Here is a 20,482-nt window from a genome sequence, read left to right on the forward strand (position 1 = left end):
TCTCTCTCTCTCTCTCTCTCTCTCTCTCTCTCTCTCTCTCTCTCTCTCTCTCTCTCTCTCTCTTCTAATATACCACAGGATAGAGGACTATTTCCAGACTCTCACACCCTCCTTGCCCAGAATTTGTAAGTAAAAAATATCTGAACTAGTTTTCTCTTGCAGTGCTGTGTTGAGTTTGTGCCTTCTGTGCAAAGAAAGATGGGCTATTCCCAGGCATGCTTTTCCTTGGGACACCAGGTGTACAGTAGTGTAGGAAAGTCACAAGGTCTAGTTCCTAGGACCAAACCCAAGTCAGGTAACAGCCACTGAGTATATCTCCCAGTATGAATACTTCTCTCATAGGAGAGACCCTGGAAGAGCAACCAACAGCTTTTGACTGTATAAACTGCTAGTCTTGTGTAGGAGATCCAGCACAAAGGGCAAACAGCTAGCTAGGCCTCTGGCCCTCAGCCAAGTGAAAGAAGAATCCTGTGAGAGACCAGCAGTAGCTAGCTGTACATCCCCTTTTGTTTCTCTTCAGGGTAGCCTGGGTAGCTGCTCTGATACTGGAAGCCCAACTTAGCCAGGGGCTTTCAAAACGTCCTCTATCTCATTGAAAATATTATAAAGATGACGTTCAGATCAAGTTTACATAGTCCAGGGATGGTTCATTATCTAAGCAAATTCCCATTTCTTCCTCATCCTTGTGCTATGTCATGCTGGTCTGAAGCTTGATCCACGACTCAACGATAGACAAAAGGCTTCTTCTCATGGCCATAAGAAACACGCCTTGCCATGGAGGCAAGCACTACTTGTTGAAGGCCAACGACTTGAGTGTTTTTCAACAGGCCTTCAAAGACCAGATTAATATAAGCTTAATCACAGCAAGTGAATTTTATCTAATTTCTGGAGACCTTATCTCGATGGACTCTGTTAGCTGGAATCAGTTGCACGGCTAATTGGCTATAATAGATTAAGTTTTCTGTGCCTCGTGTCTGGAACCTACTGTACTCTGTGATTTTCTCTATTTGTGAAGCCTTGTTTGACTTTTCCTTACACAGCACTACTAAGCATAGTTAGTCTAAGGAACATTCTCGTCTACCACCATTTGAGAGAAGAACTGGTGTACAACTTGAGTGATAGCTTGCCCCAGCATCAGATAAATAGGCATAGGCACCACAGAGTGCTCTGTGCTCCTATGTTTTTGCTACACCCGAGGACAGTGGGTCAGTATTCTCAAATGTTACAGATTTGTATGCAGAGTTTTCTGAGTATGTTTGAGCAAAGCTTTGCTCTAGATGTATTTGGAAGTCACAACAGACTGGTTTGCATCCTGTAGGATAGACCCCAGGTGTCTGGATCAAATAAAAAGCTAAAGTGTGGATAGCCAAAAAGGTATGGGTATTCTAAATTTCAAGGAGTCTAGGACTCCATTGCCTGGAGCTCTACCCCAAGGAAGTTTGTGCTGAGGAGGAGCATGTCTCCTTGGGGTGGGCACTTATGAGGGCTTGGCATCTCCTGGGGTTTGGGGTTGTTGTTTAGGTCCTACAGAAACTGGATTGGGTCTAGCATCTGGAACGGTTCAGTTCAGAATTTCAGTAAATTTCATGCATGAGAACTGGAAAACCTGGGCTTCACTTTTAAAGACCCAGAGGAAATGGAGAACCAGAAGTAATTTGGCATTTCAGTGACTGTAATTAGAAAATCTTAATTTCTGTTGATGACTATGCATAAGGCTAAATGGCTGTAAAAAACTGATGGGTGGTTTGGCTGGGTGGGAAGATAGGTTAAGGGGAAGGCAAGTGTTCATATACAGTCCTGCAGTCCTGCCTCAGTCTTCCAAGTGTTCCTATGGGATGCAATTAACAAAAGGGTACAGAGAAGCTTCAAGAGGACTAAATGAGAAAAACACATCACAGAAATTCATCTCTTAAGTCCCTTGGTGAAAGCCTTCATCTTAGAAGTGGAGACAGGCTTCCTAGTTTGGCATGAAAGATGCTTGACCTGACCTACCTGTTAGGAGTTCTGCTCTGACATCAGTCAGTTCAGAAAACACAGGCTGGGAAGGGAAGAATCATAGCCTAGTTTTACCATTTTGAGCCCTATCTTTAGGGACATCTTCCAGTATGCCCTGGGAGGAGGGTAAGAGAAAATCCCTGGAAGTATTTACAGTAGAGAAGGCAAAAGGATTGGGATCTATTCAGAAAGCTCCATGTTTGACTATTTTTCCATCTATGTTTTTTATTCATGTTTATCTTGATCTTCACAGCTAATGGTTTTGAAAACCTGTTTGAGCTATTCCTAGAGGAGAATAATTACACAGGACCACCTAGAAAATGGCAAGGGTCCGTTGACTAATTCCTCCACTGAAGGTAGAGAGATGCTGTATATGTGGGTAGTGTATCTTCAGAGTAAATGGTCTAGATTAGAGGTTCTCAACCTTCCTAATGCTTCGACCTCATGTTGTGGTGACCCCAACCATAAAATGATTTTGTTGTTACTTCATAACTATATTTTTGCTACTATTATGAATCATAATGTAAATATGTGATTTGCAGGATAACTGATATGTGACCCTTGTTAAAGGGCCATTTGTCTCCAAAGGGACCCACAGATTGAGAACTGCTTGTCTTGGGGAGATGTATGAGGAAGGCAGAAGGTGGTTTGGCACAAGCCTCTCCTAGTCTCTGTGAGTTTCCTCCCTTTCTGCATCTACATTTTCAATAGGGGTTAATTTTCTGAGTATAGGTTCTTTGCAAGACCTAACTATTTTGTAAGGCAATAGAGAGGGGCTTAGCAAGGCTAGCATTTTTTCAAAAATTTTGGTCAATATATGAAAGCAATATGTTTTGGAAGAGCATTTTCTGGACAGTTTCAATGGTGAGCTTTGCTTAATGAAAATTCCAAACAATTAAGGTTTAAGAATAAGTACACTGGATAATTCTAAATGGGATGGAAGTTTGTGAATGAACTTGTGATTTCAGAAACTTTATGACAGTCTTGATATGTAAGTGACTCTGGCCTGTGACTTGTGCAATCCTCCTGCCTCTGCTTTCCAGATGTTAGGATTGAAGACATGCACCAGCAGTGCTTGGAAGTCTTGGATTCAGACTGTGTTAGAGTTAAGAGATACCTGCTTCATTTTTAAGTTGAAATTCGGAAACCCAATCATTCTGATTGTGTTCTTTGTTGGAGGAGGGACAGGTGACAGGGCCAGGGACTTTTGTATGTGACCATGTCGGTTCAAATTAGAAGGAAATTATACATATTTTTTTTAAAGAATTGAATGCTTATATCAAAAGTATACAAAAAATTACAATCTGGCTCTGTGTTGAAAAGGAAGGTATTATTAGGGTGATTCTGTTTTAAAGCTGAGACCTTGAGAATCAGTGCTAGCTATGCCACTATAGCGATGAAGTCAGAATGAAATCCAGGTTTGTCTGCTTCTAGAGCTCGCTTCTTGTAGTTACCAGATTAGATGGTTTCCCACAGGTCAAAAGACTGGAACAGATGGCCTGGATCAAATCTAGGTCAGAAACTAAATCTGCAGTTCCCCGAGGAGATATGCTCTTGTTAGCACAGATTTTAATGAAATATGTGGATTCTAAGCATTGTGCCAACAATGTATGTCTACTTAATTTTTTCATTAAGCAATTCAGTAAACCAATATTTCTTGTGTGTCTGTTGTGTATATACTGTGGTACTTATTAAGCATGATTAGGCCTCAGTGAGTGTAGGGAAAATGGAATAAAGACTAAGATGTAGGTTTGGTTCTTAAAAGCTTACATAAAGAAGTTAAGAGTTCAGTGTATTGTAGGTATGTGTGTGTGTGTGTGTATGTGTGTGTGTGTGTGTGTGTGAGAGAGAGAGAGAGAGAGAGAGAGACAGAGACAGAGAGACAGAGAGACAGAGAGACAGAGAGACAGAGACAGAGAGCCAGAGAAACAGAAAGACAGACAAGAGACAGAGACACACAGAAAACAGAGAGATAGAGAGGAAGAGAGAGAGAGAAGAGAGATACAGAAAGAAGAACAAGAGAGATGAGGAGAGAGGGAGAAGAAGAGGAGAAGAGAAGGGAGGATCTGGTGTTGAATATGACAAATGAGAACACTCCACCTATGAAAACATATGGGGATTTAGGAAATAAGAACAAGTTAAGAAGGTCAGTTTTGTTGCCAGGAAGCATTAATAAAGAATTAATGGATTTTTCAGATTGAACTGTAGTAAGAAAGCATCACTATAGTTTATATTCCAACAAATGATACGCTTTTCTCTGTGTGTCAATAGGAGGATATGGCATGATTAAAGCTAGAAGCCAGTACAACTTCATCAGTTGGTGAAGTCCTGTTAATGGCTTGTTCTTCTGTGGCTAAGATGTTCAGAATGGCTTTAAATTTTTCAGGGCTGTTGAAGAGCCAAGACATATAGAGCGTGCCTAGTATGCAAACCCTTAAGTACTCGCTACTGTTTATGGGAATTTGCCAATGCATGCAGTAGGGACAGAGAACCATCAGACTAGGCTTCCACAGAGCAGTAGTCATCAAAGCTAGCAAGAATGAGGGTATGAGCAAGGGTCCAGAATGTGGGAGATGGTAAGACTAGGTATTTGTGTATTCAGACCTGCCTTAATGCAGCAGAAGTCATAAGAACAAAAGGAAAAGAATCACAGCATTAGCTTATGGGGTGGGAAAGAAGAAGGAAAAAAATAGAAAGTAAAAGTGAATTTTAAAAGTACAAAGAAATAGAAAGACTAACAGTGTCACCTAACCCAGACCCCTGGGAGCTCCCAGAGACTAAGCCACCAAGCAAAGAGCATACACAGACTGGTTGGAGGTCCCTGGCACATATGTAGCAGAGGACTGCCTTGTCTCACCTCTGTGGGAGAGGATGTGCCTATTCCTGTAGAGGCTTGATACTTCAGGGAAGGGGAATACAGGGGCATGGGGAGGGAAAGGGGGAGCATTCAGAGTCAAAGGGGAGGGGAGGGGGTGAACAACTCTGAGAGTGGGAACTGGGGGGCAGCATTTGGTAAATAAATAAATTAATTAGTTAGCAAAAGAAGTACAAAGAAACTAGAAAGTTGAGAGTCTGAATTAGACTAATAGGAAGGTTTCAGAGGGAGGAGAAAATTGAATGACCAGAACTCCAAAGAAGTGTCTGAAAAGGCAATAGATTGGTGCTAATGTCCTTACTTCCAGTTTCTCCATTAACCCATTGCTTTTCATTTAAGTTTTTTGAGAACTTCATACATGAACCCCACATCTCTATCACTCTTGAACCTCCTTCCTTTATCTTGCTAGCACATTTTGCATTTCTTTGCCTTATGATGCCCTACCCAGGGGAGACTATGATGCTAATGAAGTGTCACAGTTTCAGCTGCTGCAAGTAGACTGGCAACCCACCAGTTGAGCTTATTTGACTGTGTATCCACTATGTTCTAAGTCAGAAGTAAGGGGATGCACCCTTCCTCACCCCCACACTGCTCTTTTTCATGTTTACCCGTAGATGTCTTTATGATCGCCATGCCCTGGGTATTTGTGAGCAGCCCTTTCATATACTGAACCTTAATCACCAATGTGGTAGCACCAAGTATGGTGCTTGGAAACTTATTTAATGCTTCACTCTCACGAATGGGATTAGAATCCCCAAAAACGTGGTCTGAAGAAGCTTGCTGCTCCTTCCATCCTCTGGAATCTCATCTAAAAGCCAGCATTTATGAGAAGCTCCCTACCAGATGCCCAGTCTTCTGGTACCTTGTTCCAAAACTTACCGCCTTCCAGAACATCGGACAATAAACTTAGTTTATAAGGTACTTACTCAGTTGCAATCCAAATTGATCAAGATTGGACAGTGGTCCAGTCTTTAACTGATTCAGTGGAAAAGGTCCAGTGCTTTTTAACTGATGAAATTTAAGAAAAAATTGGTTCGTTTTTATTCCTGCCCATCCTAATTTGCTAAACTGGATAAATGCCCCTAATTGCCATTTCTGGTTTATTGATTTTAGAATCATTGTTACAAATGAGAACCTGCTATAAGGAAGTAAGTAGCAAAACCATGCTCCCTTCTCACTGCAGCTAGGAGGTGCGTCACAGAGTCTCTCAAATGCTCAGAAAATTACAATGTCAAATTAGTTTTTAATCATAAACTATAATTAAAAGAGATTTCCACTCTGTTTTTAAGGTTCAAGTCGTCAGGTCTGCAGTAAAGTCTCAAGACCCAACCAAAAGTCAAAATAAACCCATAGAGTAACTACATTATTCTCAGAACTTTAGAATAGGAGTAAGAAATACTAGTGATGTAATTACTACAACTCTTGAAGCTTTTACACAAATTCATGTGATGAGTTAGGAGAAATGAATATTGCTCTAGATTTTGAGATAAGAATATGATTCTGATCCCCTCCCCCACCCCACTACAGCGCCTACTCACGTAGTACTAGGAAGCCATCTTGGACAAAGCAATAAATGAGTTTGATGTCATTAGTCTTTTATTTAATTTTCATCTTCCAACATAAATGTGGAGTCACATTTTGCCTTTATGGGGAAAGTCTAGTGTATGAATCCTTTGTTTGAGAGAAATGTAACAAACAATTGATTTATATAAAATAATGACTCAATGGGTCATTATTAAAATCAAGTTCACGTGCTCAATCTCCTACCCCTGAGGTCAGGTAGCTCATTTAAAATACCTGCTCTTTAATCCAGGTTATCGAAAAGACTAGTAGAGAGAACTGTGTGAGGGACCCAACGTGAGTTACGATGCAGAACAGCTTCTACGATGAGCAGCTTAGGCACAGGCTACTAGGCAACTGTAATCTATTCCCTGTACTTTCGTGTTGAAGTTATACAAAACAGTTATGAAATGTCACAATTGGATGCTCTCTGTTGCATATGATTTGAACAAGTGGAAATGGCAGCAGAAAGGAATAGTTTGTTTTGATTAAGTGAACCGAGAACTTGGGAAGCCTGAATTACTCAATGGAAGAGAAGAGTGGTACAGGAAAGTGATCCTGTAGAAACTACACAGCACTATGTAGCATACCCAGCTGCATCTAGAATAAAAAGCCAGATTAGTTTGGAGACAGTGAAGCTACCCAAGCAAGGGAGTGATAAAATCTGAACTGGGCTCCTAATTGTGAAGCTAGGAGCAGTGAGCAGAAAGCTTAAAGGAGGAGAAAAAGAGTCTCCTTCCCAAGATGGGAAAAACAATCCCTCTAGTTTTAGTAAAGGAAAAGTGAGAATGGAGGCTGCTGGAATCAGAGCAAAGGAGGCAAACACACAACAGAGACAATATCAAAAGAATGCCAAGACAGCTTGGCGGTGATTGGCTGTGGTGGTAGTTTAGGAGGAGCAAAAGGGAGGAGCTGAGACTTGCAGGACTGAGGAAATGATGTGAGGACTGGAGAGCAGGGTTTTGTGGAGGTGTAGGAGTAGGAGGCATTGGAGGGAATTGGGGAGACTGATTGTTGTTTCTAGACATTTAAAATTTAAAGTAACAATGGGAAACCAAGCAAGGTATCCGAAGCAAGTTTCAATTATGCTTATGGAGACAAGGAGAGAGAGGTTAAGGCCAGAAATACAGTTTTATGACTAACATCCAAACAGGTCATTGCTGAATCCAGCAAGAGGTGTGTGTTATTACCAAGAAAATGGGGCACTATGTTGAAATGCTCAAAGGTGAGAATGTCTTGTTGATGGAATAAAATGTAAAAAGTTTAGTTTAGGATAAAGAGCTCAGAGCACATGCAAATAGGCCAAGCTTACCATATTGGCTCTATCTAAATGATATTAAAAATGAAAGCTGTATACCCTGAGAAATGCACCTAGCAGTAAGGTATAGAAAGATTGGAAATGAAGGAAAGGGCGTGGAAGCTTTTGTTTCCAGGAAAGTATGAGTTGAGAGAAGCTGATGTAATTGTATTAATACCAGATGAGCTGAAATGTGGCAGAGACATTGTCAGGAACAAATAAGCTTGATGAATCATGGCAGACAACAATTCACTAGGAGATAGAGCCAACTATAAAATCTTATGAGCCTAGGAACACAATCTCAAAACACATAAAGGAGAAATTTGTCAGAATTTCAAGGAGAAATTGATGCAGTCTCCCATGGTAGAAGACTTTTAAATTGTCTTTAAAATGACACAAAGGAAAAATACCAAAACTGCACATGGTGCGGCTCCAAGAAGGGTAGGAGGAGAAGAAATGGGAGTTTGAGAAGGAAGAGAAAAAAATAATGCCAGTGAGGGGTGTATGCCGGTGCCTTACTTCTCAGAAGTAAAAAGAGAAGAAAATAATGCCATTGAAGAATTGGCAAAGTAAAAAGATGGAACCTACAGACAGAGTAACAAAGACGGAAAAAAACAAAAACACCCAAAGCAAGCACCCTTCCCAGGGCGCTATCACAGAGGAAGCATGATGAGAGGCGAAGTGTGGCAATTGCTGGGAGAACCACTTGTTAAAGAGAACTCCCCCCTCTAACACCAGATAAAAAGGAAGAAATGTAGATCAGGATGGAGGGGAAACAAGTGAATAAATGTATCGCCCTTGATTTCTCTCAAAGGCATGCCTTTGTTGAGTATGAGGAGACTGAATCATCAATGCACTTACTTTTCCCATTTAGTATTGTGCATGCACGTAGATTTGACAATACAACTTTAAAACTCATGTGTGGGCAGGATAGCCGGCAACCCTGGAGAAGACTAGTTTCTAGGGAGGATATTATTTTCTTAGAAGATGACAGATTTTGGGTAAGCAGAGGAGAAATGAGTTTCAAGGACAATATGAAGCTAGTGGAATATACAGTTGTACCTCTGTCAAGCAGAGATGCGTCACCTATCAGAAACATCAGTGGATCCATCTAGCCATGTTTTTCATTAGGCCATCCTACTCTGACCCTACATTTCACCAAGCAAATATGTGTTTCTAGTGATGTTGTTCACTATGTAAGCTAATTGGCTGTGGTCAAGAGAAAGATGCTACATTATCTGTAGAACCAGTTGCCTTAGCTGAACTGGTTAGATTTGTCTTAGAACATTATATCTCATGGAGACTTTAAAGGTAACCCATCAAAGGACAGCTGAAGTATCAGACAGAGAGGAATCTCACTTTTTGGTGTCATTTTTTTTTTTGTTCTGTATGCCATGTGCTGCAGCTTGGTGAGTGGGGGATACTTTACACCAAAACCTTTCTAACTGGTTCTTCAGAGCTGTATATGGGTGCTTTACTTTTAAGTGAGGCAAAGCCGCAATTTACTTTTCTGCCTTTGCAAAAAGAGAAGTTACTATCTTCTCCTCCCCTCATTTGTAAAGCATCTAATATTGTCCACACTGTCCCTCAGAAGTGGAAATCATTTAAATTATGTATGACTTTATGAATCCTTAACATTTCTACCCATATGTGGAGAGACAAGCACTTACTGATTAGCTTAGAGCATGTCACATTTTTTAACTTGCCTAGAAATGCACTCAACTTTTTCCTTGGGGTTCATGATTAAATGACAATTATACAGCAGAATCATGCAGGATAGTCTCATAAAACACACAGATAAATTCATCCAGTCTCATTTAGTTTTGTAACCTTCAATGGCTCCTAGAATTTTTTCTAAAATTACCTTTTTAGGAAATTTCAATGCTACTGAAAAGTCTTGTCATGGTGAAATTCACGATTAGCTTTGGCCTCATCTAAACACTATCAGTACTCATGAGAAAATCCTCCCATTGCTTGTAGAAACATGGAGGCACCATGGTCATGGACTCTAACTGCTTATGTGGACTCTTTATATTAGATGGCAAGGTGGCAAGGTATGTATTTGGACATACTGATGTTCAGGTATTAGAGGTGTCTCTAGTTTCTCTGTTATCATCCCAAGCCTGGAAACTTCTGGAAACCCTGATGGACAAGGGTGTGTGTGTGTGTCTTCTGAAGAGTGCCTTGCTTACTGAACCAGTTATTCCATTTAAATACTTGGTTATCTTCATCACCAGCTCAGTTGGCCTTAGAGAATAGTTTGTTTTCTGAGCAGCTGATGGGAATCTTTCCAGAGTGAGTAATTCACTCTGCCAGTTTGGGTGAGACAATTGCTGAATAAAAATATTTCCCATAGTGACTGACCATAACTAGTTTTATTTCTCATTTCCTTGATTCTCATCAAGTGAATGTGAGCTTTCTCAAGGGCAAGTTAAAGTTACCATTTGCTTCTACTAGGAAAGTTGCAAAAGATTTAATAGACAGGAAAACTTAGCTTTCTGTCTGGCATATATTAAAGGCTTCTTAGTGTTAACTCATATTGTTTCACTTTTCCCTGCCAGACCATCTCTGATTACTCTGCATTTGTAAGATACTTTGTACTAATGTAAGAAACATTTAAAGCAACAGCAAGTTTCCAGTGTGTTTCCCCACCTGGGCCAGATCAGTGGTCTGAATACCCTCCCACACCCTACAGCCAATGTGTCTCTCAGGAGATCTGTAGTAACCAGGGGCACAGATGAGAATCTCACCCAAATACCCATGCTGCTGGGACACCCACAGAGCCCAGCTGACTTGAGACCTACCTATCCTCCCAAGCTCTTCCTTCCTTCTAGTCTGCTTCCCCATCCAGGCCAGATCCAGCAGGTGTGATACCATTCCACATCTTACAGCCTGTCTGCCACCCAGAAGGTCCACAGTAACTAGGGACACAGTCTGTCTGCCTCCCAGGAGGTATGTAGTAACTAGGGACATAGGAGGCCCATCCTAACCAGAGACAGCACTGCCTGGCTCCCAAAAGACTGGTTCTAACCCATGTCACAGAGCACTACCTGTCTCCAAGAGAAACCCAGGCCAGCTAACACCAGAGATAACCAGATGTCAAGAGGCAAGTGCAAGATCATAATCGACAGAACCCAATGCAATTTTGCACCATCAGAACCCAGTTATCCTACCACAGCAGCTCTGGATACCCTAACATGTCTGAAAAGCAAGAGAATAACCTAAAATCCCATGTCTTGAAGATGATAGAGACCTTTAAGGAGAATATAAATAACTGCATCAAAGAAATAGAGGAAAACACTGGCAAACAGGTGAAAGCCTTTAGAGAGGAAAACAAATCCCTTAAAGAAATACAGAAAGATACAATCTAGCAGGTGAAGGAATTGACCAAAATGGTACAAGAACTAAAACCAAAAATAGAAATAATAAAGAAAACACAAATCGAGGCAACCCTGGAGATGGACAACTTAGGAAAGAAATCAGGAACTACAAGCATCACCAACAGAATACAAGAGATAGAAGAGAAAACCTTGGACCTAGAAGATACCATAGAAGATACTGATATATTGGTCAAGGAAAATACAAAGTGTAAAAAGCACCAAACCCAAAATATCCAAGAAATTCAAGATATAATGAAAAGATCAAACCTAAGAATAATAGGAATAGAAGAAAGTAAAGCATTCCAGCTCAAGGGGCCAGAAAACATCTTCAACAAAATCATAGAAAAAGCTGCTCTAACCTAAAGAAAAATATAGCCATAAATGAACAAGAAGCCTACAGAACAGCAAATATACTGGACCAGAAAAGAAAATCCTCTTGTCATATAATAATTAAAACACTAAGAACAATGAAAGAATACTAAAAGCTGTAAGTGAAAAAGGCCAAGTAACATATAAAGGCAGACCTAACAGAATCACACCAGGTATCTCAACAGAGATTCTAAAAGGCAGAAGATCCTGGACAGATGTCATCCAGACCCTAAGAAAACACAAATTCCAGCCCAGGATACTATACCCAGCAAAACTCTCAATCACCATAGATGGAGAAACCAAGATATTCCATGATAAAACCAAATTTTAAACAATATCTTTCTACTAATTCAGCACTTCAGAGGATATTAGGAAGAGATCTCCAACACAAGGAGGGTAACTACATCCAAGAAAACACAAGAAATTAAACATTTCACTACAAACCCAAAAGAAGAGAATCACATGCTCACAAGACCACCTCCAGCAACAAAAAGTAACAGGAACTAACAATCATCTGTCTTTAATATTTCTCAATATCAATGGACTCAATTCCCCAATAAAAAGACAAGAGCTAACAGACTGGATATTTAAACAGGATCTAGCATTTTGTTGCATGCAAGAAACACACTTCAGTGACAAAGACAGACACTGTCTCAGAGTAAAAGGCTAGAGAAAAATATCCAAAGCAAATGGTGTCAAGAAACAAACTGGAGTTGTCATCGTAATATCTGATAAAATAGACTTTCAACTGAAGGTTATCAAACAAGATAGGGAGGGAAACATCATATTCATTAAAGGAAAAATCTGCCAAGAGAAAGTCTCAATTCTGAACATCTATGCCCCAAATGTGAGGGCATCAACATTCATAAAAGAGACTTTACTGAAGCTCAAAACACACATTGAACCTCACACATTAATAGTGAGAGACTTCAACCCCCAACTCTCACCGATTAACATTGAAATAGAAACTAAACAGAGACACAGTGACACTAACAGAAATTATGAACCAAATGGATTTAACAGATATCTACATAACATTTTGTCCCTAAACAAGAGAATATAGCTTCTTCTCAGCACCTCATAAACTTTCTCCAAAATTGGCCATATGATCAGACAAAAAACATGACTCAATAGATACAAGACAATTGAAATAATCCCATGCATTCTATCAGATCACCACAAACTAAGGCTGAACTTCAATAACAACAAAAGCAACAGAAAGCCCACATACTCATTGAAACTGAATAACTGTCTGCTCAATGGTAATGTGGTCAGGGAAGAAATAAAGAAAGAAATCAAATAGAATTCAATGCAAATGAATATACAACATAGCCGAACTTATAAGACACAATGAAAGCAGTGTGAAGAGGAAAATTCATAGCACTAAGTGCCTTCTTAAAGAAATTGGAGAGATCCCATACAAGCACAGCACACCTGAAAGCTCTAAAACAGAAAGAAGCAAATACACCCAAGAGGAGTAAATGGCAGGAAATAGTCAAACTCAGGGCTGAAATCAACCAGTTAGAAACAAAGAGAAAGATAAAAAGAACCAACAAAATGAAGAGCTGGTTCTTTGAGAAAATCAACAAAATTGATAAACCCTTAGCCAAACTAATTAAAAGGCACAGAGACAGTATCCAAATTAACAAAATGAGAAAAGGGAGACATAACAACAGAAACTGAGAAAATTTTAAAAAATCATTAGAATGTACTACAAGTGTCTGTACTCAATAAAACTGGAGAATATAGGTAAAATGGATGGTTTTCTAGACAAATGCCACGTACCAAAGTTAAATCAAGAGCACGTAAACTATCTAAACAATCCCATAACCCCTTAGGAAATAGAAATAGTCATTAAAAACCTCCCAACAAAAAGAAGCCCAGGGTCAGATGATTTTAGTACAGAATTCTACCAGACCTTCAAAGAAAAATTAATACCAATACTCCTCAAACTACTCCACTAAATAGAAACAGAAGGAACCCTACCTAATTCATTTTATGAAGCCACAGTTACTCTCTTACCTAAACCACACAAAGACCCAACAAAGAAAGAGAACTTCAGGTCAATTTCACTTATGAACATTGACGCAAGATTACTCAATAAAATTCTTGCAAACTGAATCCAAGAACACATCAAAGCCATCATTCACCAGGATCAAGTTGACTTCATCCTAAAAATGCAGGAATGGTCCAATATATGTAAATCCATCAACGTAATAACTATATAAACAAACTCAAGTAAAAACGTCACATGATCATCTCATTAGATACTGAAAAAGCCTTGAACAAAATACAACACCTCTTCATGTTAAAGTCTTGGAGAGATCAGGAATCCATGACACATACCTAAACATAATAAAAGCAATACATAGCAAACCAACAGCCAACATCAAATTAAATGGAGAGAAACTGGAAACAATCTCCCTAAAATCAGGAGCAAGACAAAGTTGCCCACTCTCTCCGTATCTGTTTAATATAGTACTCAAAGTTCTAGTTAGAACTATTAGACAACAAAAGGAGATCAAGTGGATACAAACTGGAAAGGAAAAAGTCAAAGTATCACTGTTTGCAGATGATATGATAGTGTACATAAATGACTCCCAGAATTCCACCAGAGAACTCCTACAACTTGCAAATTACTTCAGCAAAGTGGCAGGATATAAAATTAACTCAAACAAATCAGTAGCCTTCCTTTGTACAAATGATAAACAGGGTGAGAAAGAAAATAGGGAAACAACACCCTTCACAATAGTCACAAATAGTATAAAGTACTTTGGTGTAACTCTTACCAAAGCAAGTGAAAAATCTGTATGACAAGAATTTCAAATCCATGAAGAAAGAAATTGAAGAAGACCTCAGAAAATGGAACAATTTCCCATGCTCATGGATTGGTATAATTAACATAGCCATCTTACCAAAAGCAATCTACATATCCAATGAAATCTCCATCAAAATTCTAAACACAATTCTTCACAGACATGAAAAGAACATTTCTCAACTTCATATGGAAAACCAAAAAAAATTCAGGATAGCCAAAACAATTTTCAACAATAAAAGATCTTCTGGGGGAATCATCATCCCTGACCTCAAGCTGTACTACAAAGTAATAGTGACAAAGACCAAATGGTATTGGTACAGAGACAGACAGGTCAATCAATGGAATAGAATAGAAGACCCAGAAATAAAACCACACACCTATGGATGCTTGATCTTTGACAAAGAATCAAAAAACATACAGTGGTACAAATACAGCCTATTCAATAAATCATGTTGGTCTAACTGGTGGTCTGTATACAGAAGAATGAAAATAGATCCATATTTATCACCTTGCACAAAGCTCAAGTCCAAGTGGATCAAGGACCTCAACATAAAAGCAGATACACTGACTCTAACAGAAGAGAAAGTGGGAAAGAATCTGGAAGTCATTGGCACAGGTGGAAATTTCCTGAACACAACATCAATGGCCCAGACTCTAAGATCAACAATTGATAAATGGGACCTCATGAAACTGAAAAGCTTCTGTAATGCAAAGGACATAGTTAATAGGACAAATCTGCAACCTACAGATTGGGAAAAAAATCTTCACTAACCCCATATCTGGTAGAGGGCACATCTGATATATATATTCAAAATATATAAAGAACTGTAGAAGCTAACCTCCAAAAAACCAAGTAAGCCAATTTAAAAATGAGGTACAAAGCTAAACAGAGAATTCACACAGAGGAATTTCAAATGGTGGAGAAGCACCTAAAGAAATGTCCTTATTCATCAGAGAAATGCAGATCAAAATGGCCCTGAGATTCCACCTCACACCAATCAGAATGGCTAAGATCAAAAAGTCAAGTGACAGTACATGCTGTCAAGGGTGTGAAGAAAGAGGAGCATTCCTCTATTGTTGATGGGATTGCAAACTGGTACAACCACTCTGGAAATCAATCTGGTGGGTCCTCAGAAAATTGGAAATAATTCTACCTAAAGACTCAGCTATACCACTATTGGTACGTACCCAAAAGATGCTCCACCATACCACAGGGACATTTGCTCCACTTTGTTCATAGCAGCCTTATTTGTAGTAGCCAGAAGCTGGAAACATCTCAGATGTCCCTCAACAGAAGAATGAATATAGGAAATGTGGTTCATTTACACAGTGGAATACTATTCAGCTATTAAAAACGAGGACATCATGAATTTTGCAGGCAAAAGAATGGAACTAGAAAATATCATCCTGAGTGAGGTAACCCAGATACAAAAGAACATGTATTTGGTATGTACTCACTGATAAGTGGATATTAGCCAAAAAGTACAGAAAACATAGGGTACTGTTGAAGATAATATTTAAAGTAGCGACATCCAATCTGGCTTGTTGTTACGGAGTCACCATGTTCTCAACCAGACAAGGCCTGAGGCCAAGAGCTGTATCATACTCCCGCTGCTGCTCAACTCTGACCAAGGCTCATGCTGGCCAAATGCACCAGCCCTGCCACCCACGAGATGCCAGCGTGGGAGATGACTCTGCCAATCTACCACGCTGTCTCTACAATGCTTGGCTGAGCCCAGACCCCCCGCCATCCACACAGTACCCGGTAGAAATGTGACTCTAGTGCTTAAAGATTATCCAAAGGCTTTATGTATTTGGTAAAGCTCAATTAACAAGATGCCCACACAATTGGAGGTATTTCCCAATATCTAACCTTAAGATATAAATCATTACCCAGGACCGTCCTGGACCCGTGGTTCTCTATGGCTCCTACATCTCTCCTCCTCCTCCTCCTTCTCCTCCTCCTCCTCCTCCTCCTCCTCCTCCTCCTCCTCCTCCTCCTTCTCCTCCTCCTTTTCCTTCTTCCCAACTCCTCACTCCGCCTACCTCTCATACAGCCCAATTGCCGAGCTTTATACAAATGTAGTGGGAAGATATCCCACTACAGGGTGCAACCCATAGACCATAAATAGTTTAACAAACAGAAAGGCCCTAGTGAGTATGTTTCAATCCCACTTAGAAAAGGGAAGAAAATAATCATGGGAGGCAGAGGGAAGGAGGGACCTGGGTGGGAAAGGGAAGGGAGGGGAAAAGGGGAACAGGATCAGGTATGGTGGGGGGGCAAGAGAGAGGCCCAGTGGGCCAGGAAAATGAATGAAAATATGCAGCCTTAGGGGGAGGGAAGTGGGGGAACCCTCTAGAAAGCATCAGAGATCTGGGAAGTGAGAGACTTTCACGACTCCAGGGGGATGACCTTAGTCAAAATGCCCAACAATGGGGAGAGGAAACTCGAAGAGTCCACCTCTACGAGATAGACAGGGCCTCAAGTGGAGGGACTGGTTTACTAACTCACAGTCAAAATTTCTGACCCCAAATAGTTCCTGTCTAAAAGAACTGCAGGGACAAAAATGGAGAAGAGACTAAAAGAAAGGTGGTCCAATGACTCGCCAAATTTGGGATCCATCTCATGGTGGGGCACCAAGGTTTAACACTATTACTGATGCTATGATGTGCTAACAGATGGGGGCTTGGTATGGCTGTCCATTGAGAGACCCTAGCAACAGCTGACTGAGACAAACCAATATACCTAAACTCATGGTCGAATTGGGGTAGGATTGAACAAACTGAAAGGGAGGGCAAATCCATAGGAAGACCAGCAGTCTCAACTAACCCAGACCCCAGGAGCTCCCAGACACTGAGCAGAGGCTCATACACAGGCTGGTCCAAGGTCCCTGACACATATATAGCAGAGGTCTGCCTGGTCTGGCCTCAGTAAGAGGGAGAGGATATACTTAATCCCCAAGAGACTTGAGGCTCCAGGGAAGTGGGAGAAATGGCAGGGGTGAAGAGTGGGTGGTGGTGGTGGTAGTGGTGATGGTGGTGGTGGTGGTGCCCCCTCTCTGAGGCAAAGGGGAAGAGCAATGGAATGAGGAAGTGTGGGAGGGGGGACAGGGAAGGGGAACAATGGCTGAAATGTAAATAAATAAATGCAACAGCAAGACAGCACCCAGGAACTATGCACAGATGTTCTAGCACTTCTAGGTTAGTCAATTTATTTTCTACCTGTACTATTTAACACAATAACCTGGATGTTGTGTCACTAATGATACATTGACAAGAAATACCCAGTGACTCTTGACTTACAAGCAATGTGAAACTCTATGCCCAAGAGAGGATCAACTGGGCCCTCCCAGGATGAAACCAATTTTACACTTTCCTCAGCTCATTTGATTGAGATAATCTCAAGTATTTCGATGAGCTGAACGTGTGAAACCTGGCTACATATATTATATACACTTTGTTAAAATCAAGACTTAAAAAAAAAAAATCCACCAGTACCGGAGCCAGCGGCACCTCAGAAGGACCGAGAAAGCAATGCTAGGAGGAGAGAAAAAGTCACAGAATTAAAGCAAAAAGCAAATATTTGGGAGCATGAAGAGTGCCCCATTCTCATGTGGGCTGACATACCAGTTCCTTCTTCTTCATACACTCCATGAGGATGATGAACAGGTGCTGAGCTTGGGTACGAGTGTATGTGAAGGTCTTCTGTATTGTCACCAACAGCTGGTCCCTCAAAGATTCATTGATAAGTCTGCAATGAAAACCAAGGTCAGTGAGGTCAATATAACTTCTGTTCAATGTATGTTTGTATGTGTGTGTGTGTGTGTAGTTTATCTTAATTTACAGATAATTGCTCATAGTTCATAGGGTGTAGTGTGATGTTTCAATATGTTAGGGACTATGCAATAATAAAATCAAGGTATTGATCACATCTAGCAGTTTATACATTTATCACTTCTTAGCAGTGATGACACTCAAATCCCTCCCTTCTAGCTATTTCAAAATGCTCAGCACAGTATTATTTTACCATAGCCACCCTGTGCTGCAGTTGGAATATTACAGGCCATAAGAGAGCACTGAGAATTTGTTATTAATCAGAGTTACTTTTTCCAATGTTTTTCAGACAATGAATGTTTTGAATGTGACAATTTACAAAGCAGTACATTTAAAAATAAATTCATGTCTCAGAACTTCTTGGGGTGAAATAGAAAGTAGACTTAGTTAACGGTTTCTACTTTTTCTTTTCATGGTTAATGCCTGCTACCTCTGATTCTGTTATTGAAGTGCCTTTAATTTCTTTTCTGCGTCTCAGTAGGAATTTGTAGAGCCATTTCCCCACAAGCTGTAACAATATACCAAATTATGGGAAGAAAGGTTACATCTCAGCAGTGCATTTTTCAGCATCAATATACTATGTGGATTATGCTATGTATTCAAATGTTCCCAGTACTGACTCCCAAGATATGGTTGTCCCCGATGAACAGATTCTCACATACACCAAGTGATTCTCTGTAAACCTTACTTCCCAATTTAAAGTTAATTGGTAAATAAAAGACTAGAGCCCATGATTGGTTAGTAGAGAAAGAGAGGCAGGACTTGAGGATCAAGTGAGGGGTCTCAGGAGAGACCAGGGGAGAAGGGAGAAAGGAGACAGGGAGAGGAGGAGGCCACCTTGAAAAGAGATGGACCAGGAACATGTGGTAGGAGAAGTGGATCCTGAGGACAAGCTGATTGAGCCGGAATCACCTGAGTGAAATTCAAGCAGCAAGTAACAAGGGACATGTGGCTGGGATATAAGTTAGGATAACTCACCACCTGCCCAGTCTAGTCATATAGCTTATAAATAAAACACCCAGGATTTTGTGTTTTTTTTTTTAATGTGGGCTAGCTAGAATATATAATTCATTTTATATGGTAAAATGCTTACTGTATAAGCATGAAGATTGAAGCTTGACCTCCAGCACTCCTGTAAAAGCCAGATATGGCATATACCCAGTAATCCTGGCACTGGGGAGGCAGATGTAGAAGAATCCCTGGACACCCTGGCTATCTAGTTCCATTCCCAGGTCAGTAAGTCCCAGGTCCCAATGTGAGACTGTGTCTAAAAACTGAAGGTTGGTGGCTATTGAGGAGTGAGACTCCAGGCTGACCTCTGACTTCCATATACACATGCATATATATATACACAGACACACATGTGCACATGTGTCCCCTGACAGACACAGGCACCCCCTCCTCCCAAGTGGAAATTGGTAGGTTACTACATTTAGAGTTTCAGAGGCATCTTCTAAGGTGGAAACCTATCTGGCTGAAGACTTGGATTATCACTGTTTTGAAGGTTTTACTTTTTTTCTTAGTCAGTCATAGTCTGATTCATAGATGTTAGTATTCTGTCTAAACTCCACCTCCACAGTTACCTGGCAACACCCAGGTATGCTCCTCCCCACAGTTACCTGGCAACAGCCAGGTAGGCCTGCCCACTGTAAAAGGGGCTGCTTGCCCCCTCCTCGCTCTCTTGTTCCTCTCTTACTCCGTTGATCCCTGCCTGCAGGTTGCCCTCTCCCCTCCCCCTTTCCCTTCCCCCTCTCTCCACGTGGTCATGGCTGGCCTCTACTCTACCTCTCTGCTCTCTCTCTCCTCTTCCCTATCTCTTGAATAAACTCCCACTTGTGGAACTGTCTGGTCTGGCGTTATCTGTCCAAGCTGTGCGTGAAAATTGTTTCAATAGAAAGCAACATTCCCAAAGCACGATATTGTCTACTTTATTAAATCATAGATTTTTGTACTTCAGAAATAATAAAGATAGGGAGTATCAGCATATCTAGTCAGTGCACAACTAGGTTTCAGCTTCTAATTTTTTGTTCCCTTCGATAGCCTGTTGAGAAAGGTATCACCTGTCACACATCAAATGGCAAGGAGTGAAAACATATTTTGCTATGAAGTGGTAACTGTTCAAAATCAGAACAAGACCTGTTCTCTAGGACAGTAATAAAATAATATATTTTGCCTATCATTTATACATTTTATAGTTTGTGTATTTCTGTCATTACTGAAATATCAGCAACTCCAAAGTAAAATAGAAAGAATATTATTTCATCTGGTGCTGGCAGGAACCCAGTAGGCAAGTTATTTAATTTCACAGGCATGGATTTTAGCCAGATTGAGTCAAAAACTTAGATAGTTGTGAG

General features: G+C 40.5%; 1 protein-coding gene across 22 annotated transcripts in view; it reads right to left on the reverse strand.

Annotated features, from left to right (window-relative positions):
* Trpm3 (transient receptor potential cation channel subfamily M member 3) overlaps nt 1–20,482 on the reverse strand; it is an 818,801-nt gene that overhangs the window by 165,966 nt on the left and 632,353 nt on the right. For all 22 annotated transcript variants that reach the window (XM_028763978.1, XM_028763979.1, XM_028763998.1 and 19 more), the window contains one exon: nt 17,922–18,045. In XM_028763978.1, the coding sequence (XP_028619811.1) occupies nt 17,922–18,045 (124 nt within the window). The remainder of the gene's footprint in view (nt 1–17,921; nt 18,046–20,482) is intronic.

This window comes from Grammomys surdaster, unplaced genomic scaffold, assembly GCF_004785775.1.
Source record: "Grammomys surdaster isolate TR1022 unplaced genomic scaffold, NIH_TR_1.0 141, whole genome shotgun sequence".
NCBI lineage: Eukaryota > Metazoa > Chordata > Mammalia > Rodentia > Muridae > Grammomys > Grammomys surdaster.